This window comes from Argiope bruennichi, chromosome 9 (assembly GCF_947563725.1).
Source record: "Argiope bruennichi chromosome 9, qqArgBrue1.1, whole genome shotgun sequence".
NCBI lineage: Eukaryota > Metazoa > Arthropoda > Arachnida > Araneae > Araneidae > Argiope > Argiope bruennichi.
Genome location: NC_079159.1, coordinates 71,346,341 through 71,355,431, shown reverse-complemented (window position 1 = coordinate 71,355,431; position 9,091 = coordinate 71,346,341). Strand labels below are relative to the sequence as shown.

Genomic DNA, 9,091 nt, shown 5'->3' with positions numbered 1-9,091 from the left:
TACATGGATGAAATTTGGAATATGCATTAATGATCAAATGTATAGATTTCTATCAAATTTTGAATGAAACCCATTCATCAAAAGTCTGTCTAGATGGCTGTTCGAACACATGTGATATGTATAACACTACTGAAAGGTCTTTTGGTTTCAATTGGTTTGGAAAAAAATGTCTAAAATACATGCTCACCCGATAGATTGATTAAAAATATTAGATTAATACCATAGATCGACATTTTGTAACCAATGTCCGCCAATTCCATGCAAGATTCACAATTTTATGTTGGGGAGGAGGGTTTTTTTGGTTTGGTTATATTAACGTCCCGTTTGAAAGCAACACTAGGGCTGTTTTGGGACGGCCCTCGTAATTTTAAACCACGGTCAGATGACGAGGACGACACCTGAGCGTTGGGGAGGAGGGATAAGACCTTTATTGGAGAGTTTACGAGAAAGTTTCTGAGAGACCACTCCCACTGGTTTTACTTTTTAAAATAATTTTTAATACCCTGATTGTAATTATGAGTACTAAAGCTATGATGTTACGTAATCAGGTACTCTTCTTTCAGGGACTCGAAAACACCTTCGCGCTTTTGCGCATGTGTCAGGAGGCGTTTATTTAGTCGAAATAGGGTTGAAAGAAATGACGAAAAGAGATGTTTAAATTTATTGATAAAGTGAACTCGGATTATTAGCAGACTAAGAAGGCGAACAAATTGCGGATAATTCTTAATATTGTCGGAAAAAGATTCTAATTTATAATACAATACCTTAGAATTATTTTTGTTTACTGTAAAGGCTCTAAATAGTAAATTATGGTAAATAAATGAAAAATTTCTATTCTTAAAATTTGATAATTCGCATTTTAAAATAACAATTTTTTAAGTTAAAACAATTTTTTTTATTGTTGACTTCTAAATTTATATAAAAATATCAATAGCGGTAGACAATTTCGGTTGCATTTAATGATATTATATAAAATAGCCCTTGTGCCATTCCTAAAAGCTTTTTTGACATTGAAATATCCATAAAAGCAATCAATGCAATCTTCAGTTAAAATAAATTAGTATCAGAAAAGATACAACATTCACATACACTTGGAAAAAAACAAACAAACTGCAACTGAAAAGTCTCTAATAAAGCTGAAAGCAATGTCAAAGAATGATGTAGAATTCCCGAAATGCTCTCATCTTTCCGCTTCTCACCTCTTAGCGAGATAGAATATTGTTGAAAAGTGGTAGTCAGTGGATACTGAAACGGACAGTATTCCATTTAATCTTAAAGAATGTTTTGATTGGATGATCATTTAGCATTTGTGGCCTTCTGACTGTTTCATATATGCCTAGATTAAACATTCTTCATGAATCGATAAATGACCAGGTCTTATCATGAAAACATAGTTTAATATTGAAATATATCTACGATAGAGATTTTAAACAAGAATTTTAAAAGACAAATTAAGCTCTTCAATACATAATTTTTTCATCTGATAATTTTTTTTTTCCTCTTTGAATGGAAGAAGGTCCAAAACTTTATTTTTGCAATAGTATCAAAAATATACCTTTTGGACGATTATTGCGGCATTGATAAACTAAAAGGAAAGCAAGGTATTTATAAGGGTTGCTCATGTTTAATTAATTGAGGTTTATACATCGGAATAGACATCAATTTATGAATGATTTTTTTCGGCTTATGTGTTTAAAGGCATGATATTTTGATGAATATATAAAGCATTAGTACGATACTAATGGAATTAGAATTGACAATGAAAAAAAATTAAGGGATGAATGAAAAGTAGGATGTTAATTCTCTTTTATAATTTTAATTTGAGAGCAGTGAATAATGCATATTTCTTTTTTTTTAGTAGTTCCTACTTTATTCTTTATCCGTCGTGAACGTGCGTCGTCCAACTTAAATTGAGATTAAATTATTCAAAGTCAACATAATTAAAAAAAATTATTCATACTTTATAAACGTTCGCGTAATCTGCTGATTCTTAATTAATAAAGTTATCAGGTATTCTTTCGAATCTCAATTGAATCAGTAAGTCAGTGCATTTCTGAAAGGAAGATGTCATCTGATCTCTTCTGATAGTAAAGGATAATGTGCTTTGTGTGTATTGGCTCTCTACAGGACAGATATTTTGACCTAGAGATGCCAAATTTGGCACAGATATACTTTAGAGGGCAGAAATGCTAACTTCGAAGCATGTTTTTGAAGATTCGATTTTGTTTAGAATTTCAGTTAATTAATAATTAAGCGAAACCTTGCCGTTTTTACAGGTTGATAAATATATCTTCCCTTCCATAAACAATATTGCGCAAAACTAATTTTTATAAAGATTTAAAAAAAAAGTCTTAATTCTTTTTGGTCCGGAAAGTAATAAGATGCATAATTATACATATGCGAGTGTAAATATTCCTTTAGAGCTTAGGAAGTTCAAAAAGTATTTATAAATTTGTTATAATTCTTAAAAATTAATGTGAGAGTGTTTGCTATTATACGGATTTTATAACAATCATTATCTAACAAGAATGTGAAAACGATGCGTACTTCAGTCAGACTAGTCGTTGACCACGAAAGGCTAAAGATCCCAATTCAACTACCTTGCAAATTAAAAAGACCTTTCTTGTAGGATTTTCAATAATAGTTTATTGTTGTTGAAACCGTTTTAATGATTTCTTCAAATATTTTATCGCATGATTTTCTCCCATTATTGAAAATTAAGGAATAATTGTAGCTTGTTAAATATCTATGCATATCACCTGAGAAATAATAATATTAAGTTATACAATCTCAAAAGTTAGAAGATAGATGAACTGTGTAATGACGTTTTTAATAATACTATGATATCATAGGCCTAGATTTTATCTGGATGGTTAGTATACAATGGAAAAGAATGGGCATAAGGCTATTAGAATAACATGGCTTTACTGCGAGTTATGATTTGATGTTTACAAATAATATCTTGAAGTAATCGTGGAACATAAGTTATGCATTAGAAATTTAATTGCAAATAAACACAATCAATATTTCTAGCAAGCCAGGCTTACACTAAACAGCATTTGAGTTAAACAAAGGATTGTGAGGTTATAAAAACAGTTTTGAGTTAATAAAAAAATTTAAAAAAATAAATTCAAGTAAACGAAACGTTCGCTGTCTCTTCAAATCTTCAAAGCACAACAGGAGGAAGAATGGTACCTAGACTTTGTGATAACATGGCAGCATTTACGACTCTGGAATGGAGTGTAACAGATTTAAGAACATTTCACTGAATATTCAATGTGCGAATAGATATAGTGACTGATAAATATGTGCTTGATATTTATATTATGTGAAAGCTGGAAAGTTAACGTTCAGATCATAAGCCATGAGGCATGGTTTTTAAGTATACCATTGCCTCTGAAAATATAGACATCGTGTTTGAATCAACAAAGTGGGATTTCAGGGGGAAAAAATGAGGAAATGGAATGAAATTCTGATAAACTGTGACAAAACTTAGGCAACTTCTTAAATTTTAGATATACCACCAAATTTGTGAAAAGAATAATATACCAGTTGAAATAGAGGTGAGATTTTCTCTAATATCTTTGGATGCAAAGTCCAGTTGGAGTTGGACTTGAATGGCACAAAAGCCATTAAAATCCTTTATGCGGCATTTAAAAAAGCCATTTAGTGATAAATTGTAATGTGTTTAGATTAAGGTAATCATTTGGATGAATAAGAAGCCACACTAACATTACTTACCACGTTTCTTTAAGTCACTTTTAGTGATTTTTAAGCCACAAAGATCATGAAACTGTTCATTCGGCCAGTTAGGTTACTAATTGCTATATTTCATTAATAGGATTGGCAGTGAAGTTTTCTTAACGAGATCAAGAGGCTTTCTGCTGCATTCAATAACTTTCAAAGCTTAATAAAAAGCGGAATATGGAACTGCGAGAAGTTAAAAAAAAACTCAATCGAATTCATACCGACTGTTCGATATGCAGATCGGACTAGAATATTTTGTTTTAAAATTGGTAACTGCGATAAAGCAGCGTTGACACGAGGCCAACTATTGCGTGCAATAGAAGGGCACTCCTACCACAAGAAGATCACGTGATTGCAATGGTACAAATGATTGTCTTATCGGGATAACTATTTGCCATTTTCCCATTGAGGTCACGTGATTTTTCCTATGATAGGCGTGGCCTTCTACTGCTCTTAATAATTGGCCTCGTGTGAGCGCTGCTTAAGAGTTGAAGGTTTATGAATAGATACAGCATTTGAAAGTGGCATTGTTGACTTTTCAGCTTTATTTTTTTATTTAAACAGTAGAATATATTAGGATAAAGCTATCTTTTTAAAAGTTAGATTAAGCAACTGCCGTATAATTTTTTCTAGAAAATGTCTGTAATAGTGCCTTCGGTTCATCATCACATTTTATTTCATAGACACGGATATGGACTTAATTTGAGCCATCAGTTTCCTAATTACAGAGAAGATCCTAACGTCTGCAACTCGTACGGTACCACGCCTCTTCATGTGCTTTCTTTGACTAATTGTGGTGCTGAAGTTGCAGAAGAATTGATTAAATCTGGAGCCAGAGTAAATACGATGAATCATTTTGGTTGTTCGCCTCTTCATTTTGCTGTAATTCACCGAAACGAATGGATGATGGATATTCTTATTGAACATGGAGCTGATGTGAATCTTAAAGACATGAATGGGAACTCAGCTTTACATTTCGCTGCTAGGAACTCCCAAACTTTGCTTTATCTTCCTGAATATCAAACTGGCGATTTATGGATTGTTCAAAAACTAATAAACAACGGAGCCGATATTGACACGGTTAATATAGATTATGAAACTCCACTTATGTGGGCCATAAGAGAAGGGAATTTGGATATTGTCAAAGAATTACTGTCATTTGGTGCGAATGTAAACGCCAGAAAAAGTGAATTAGAAACTTGTTTACATGTAGCTTCAAAAAATATTAAGCTGAACAGCGATATTGCGATAGAATTGGTGAAACATGGAGCTTGTGTAAATTGTCGTGATCAAGACGGAAAGACAGTTTTGGATATACTTTTACAATCCAGAGATTCAGATTTGGGTTTTGAGTGTGCAAAAGAAGTCATAAAAATTGCTACTCTTGTAAACTTTGAACATAAAATTGATTTCGGGGTTCCAAAAGAATTTATTTTAAAGGAATTTATTAATAAATGTTCCGAAGAGCTTCTCAGAATGAAATATATTGTATATGCAGAAAATTTTTCGCTCTGTCAGTTTGCACTTAACGGATGTTGTAATATAAAACGTGACAATCTGTGTGATGAAAGAGTGTTCGATAAAGTTTTAGAGACTCTTTCGAAATGCACTTTCCCTGTTTACTATGATTTCATAGTGGCCAATTTCAAAAGACAATATTTGTGTAAAAAATTGCTAAAATTGGACATTTATGCCAGAAATGGAGGCAATACAAAAGTATCTTTGAATTGTGATGTAGTATTTGAGATTTCGTGTTTTTTATCCGACAGAGACTTATTTAATTTTATAAGAGCTTATGTAAAATCTGTTGCGCCACTCTCTCATGTTTGACAAAATTTATAGATTTGCTTCAGTGTTTAACTTGCAAATATAGAACTATTTGACATAATTCCTTTTTAGGAATATTTAAATTTATAATTTTGATTTTGTTTATATATGTCGCTTTTTTGCAAGACAATTGTTTCTGCGGAACAGTTTGATAGAAACATTTCAACAATCCTCGAAGGTGCTTCTGAAAGCAAAGAGGGGTAGCAATTGATTGCTAAATAAATGCAAAAGTGTTGCACACTTAATACATTATTTTAAATTTTTAACTAAATTTTTACAGCTCTCAATTATTTGACTGTATTATAGACAATAAAAAAATATGGATTGAAAATTATTGGTATAATCATTTATTATCAATCATTAATTATAAATCTTTACATTTAAATTGTCCCCAGAAAATTACCTATTCTTGTACAAATATCTTTTATGAAAATTTGAGAATCGCGATGCAATGCCATAGTATGAACTGCTACATTCAATTGAATGATAAATATTTAAAATTTTATTTATATTTGTAGTTTTACGCTTGAAATTAGTGATTTACGCCTTGACTTATGGTTAAATTTCAGTATGTCTTACTTAATATTGTATGAAATTACTGAAGCTGTTGTGTACTTAAGTTTACATTTCTGCTGCATATAAATAACGATCAGTAATTCTTAAACGTTGGAATTTCAATTCACAAACTATGTTTAGTTCATTTCTAGAATTTGTAAATTCATACTAGCAATTACCTTAAGCTCTTATAGTATCTGTGAGCTATGTGAGCATTCAGATCAGTGCTTTTTACATTTTAAAAATAAAACGCTAATCAAAACTATAACGCATAGAATTATTTGGCAGCAATATTTGCCTATGACGCTATATCGCCAAATACGATCCTTGCGCTTAACACAAACTACAATGAAGCGTAATTGTCTACTATCGTCTATAGACACGTAAATGAATTAATACGACATGTTTCTCAAACGTATGTTTCACTAAATTGGTTATCATACAATTTTTAAATATTAGAGTTGAGTATAATAGAAGTATTTGAACGATTTTTAGAAAAATTACCGGTGAAATTATTTATTTCAAGCATGTTCCTACGTAAGCAAAACCCAGAGCCCATTTTCTGAAAAATAGGTAATAAAATTTTGATCCTTTTCTCCTACCCGGTACTTGAACTTTTGGACTCATTAGTTTATAAAAAAAATATGAGAACTTTTAAGGAATTTCACATATGTCGGAATGCCGATCTTTTCGTTTTCTTCGCAAAAGTAATTTTTCTTAGACATATAAATCGATCACTATATCAAATGAAACATGCGGGAGTAAATATTAACAAATAAACGATGAATTTCTTTTTTTCATGAAAATTAAATGAATTGCAATTTTATGCAAATGGTCAAATTTGCATTAAAGGGAATAAAAGATAATATTTAAATTTAGTTAAAATTTGAAACTTAATTTTAAATCTTATTTACAATACTTATCGTAAATAATGATGCACGTGTCGGCTAAATGCACATATCAATGATTTTTACAAGACAAAGATATTATTAACAAGAAGCTAAAAACAATTATGTACCTATGAGGTATATATCGCGGCACCTGTAAACCTCGAAAAAAAAAAAAAAAACCAACGAATTCTAAAAATGATATAATTTACAGTACTGCATTTGATTGCAGCAATGTTTGATGATTAAGTAATTCGATCATATTTATTTTAAATGTATTGAAATCAAACCTGTGCATATTTGAACACAGCCGTTTTATTCGAAATACAATTATAGGTACTAATACTAAATAATATGCATTGACGAGAGGATTATTTCGAGTTCTAATTTTAATCAATACATGCTTGTTTTTGTATTCAAAACACAGGTGATTCAACTGTCTATAAAGTTACAACCCATTAATAACCAATTTTTTAAAATTTTTGGGGTGGATAAGTTAGATATGCACAAAAAAATTGTGTAACAATATAATTATATTCAAATTATGTTTTGATTTCAATGGTATATGGCCTTTGTACCAAATTTGTAGATTTATTTCAAATTTTGGATGAAACTCATTCAGAGGAAGTTTGTCTGTCTGTCTTCTGATTATAAGCTAACACGACAATCATAAAATAAAGGGAGTTAGTAAATAAAATTAAATACACAAATTTAATATCTAAAGTGTAGATCTGTAGAAAATTTGGAAATAAATCCATCGAGGACCTGATTGTGTGTCAGTCTGCATTTACAAAAGCAAGTAAAAATCCAAATTCAAAAGCGGAAAGTCTTAAATAAATGAAATTCGATATGTAATTTTGTAACTGCAATCGCAGTTCTCTCAGATTTCGGTTCCAACTGGTTGAGAAAAAAGCGCCCCAAAGCACACATTCGATTTTCTTGTATTGTGTATGAAACGTATCCTAGCGATAAATCGCCAAAGATCGCACACTAATAGGTTTGTATTAGCAACCATTGTGCGCCAATGGCATACAGCTGTTGATGCATAAATACATTTACTATATGGTATGTGAAAAAGATTTAAGAGACCACTCTCGCTGGCTGAATTATAGAAGGTATTGAATTAAGATTATAGCTTAAATTTAAAGAGTACATTTACAATTCCAAAATTGAACCTTGGATTGATAAGTAGAATCAATCTTTTAAAAACTTCTAAGTTCAGGCAATTTTATGCAATTAGAGTTTCAATGTTTTAATTGTATTCTTCTGCAAGATCATGTGAATGGAATACAAGAGCATTTTTTTTTTTGGTTCATAACAAAGATTTTAATTTAAGGAACGATGTTGATGAAAATGTCCACCTAAAATTCTTTTGTAAACGGAGATGTTAAAGCATAGCTAGAACAAAATAAAAATACAAATAACAAATTGCTCAAGTTACTATTAAAGTCTTTTGAGTTCCTTGAAATCAGAATCGTTTCTCAAAAGAGAAAATAAAAATAGTCCGAGTTCAAAAGGTTTAAATATAATCCTTCATCCAAAATATCTGAAAAATCTTATTATTTCAGATGTTTATTTGAACTTTCAGAATTATTATAAACGTCAAACGCCTTTGTGCATGCTGTTAAGCAGGATTCACACGAGCGCAACAGAAGGTCACACCTACTTCAGGAAGATCATGTGATCTCAATGGAACACTAGCAAATAGTTGTTCCAATGAGACAATCTTTTGACATTGACCTGCTGTGGTCACGAGATGTTCCTGAGGTAGGCGTAGTCGCCCATTACACGTAATAGTTGTCCTCGTGTGAACACTGCCTTAGTCTGACATATGTATCATAAGGAGATGATTCGAATTCTATTTGAAAACAATAATGGCGTCAATATACACAACGAAAGAGGCAACGCAGCTATACATACAATTGTAGAACTTATTTTACATGAGGAAATTCTATCCTCCTCCGCCACTACCGCTGGATGCGTCAGTTGTTGAAAGTATGTTGCAATGTGGAACAAGCACTAACATACCGAACAAACGACATGAAACTTCACTGATGATAACAGCAAAATTCAGA

At 31.3% G+C, this 9,091-nt stretch overlaps 1 protein-coding gene across 1 annotated transcript; it reads left to right on the top strand.

Moving 5' to 3' along the window:
• The first annotated feature begins 4,383 nt into the window (after positions 1–4,383).
• Positions 4,384–8,700, top strand: LOC129984972 (putative ankyrin repeat protein RF_0381). Its single transcript, XM_056094910.1, has 2 exons — positions 4,384–5,133; positions 8,605–8,700. The coding sequence occupies exons 1-2, from the start codon at positions 4,384–4,386 to the stop codon at positions 8,698–8,700; spliced, it is 846 nt and encodes a 281-aa protein (XP_055950885.1).
• Positions 8,701–9,091: the final 391 nt, after the last annotated feature.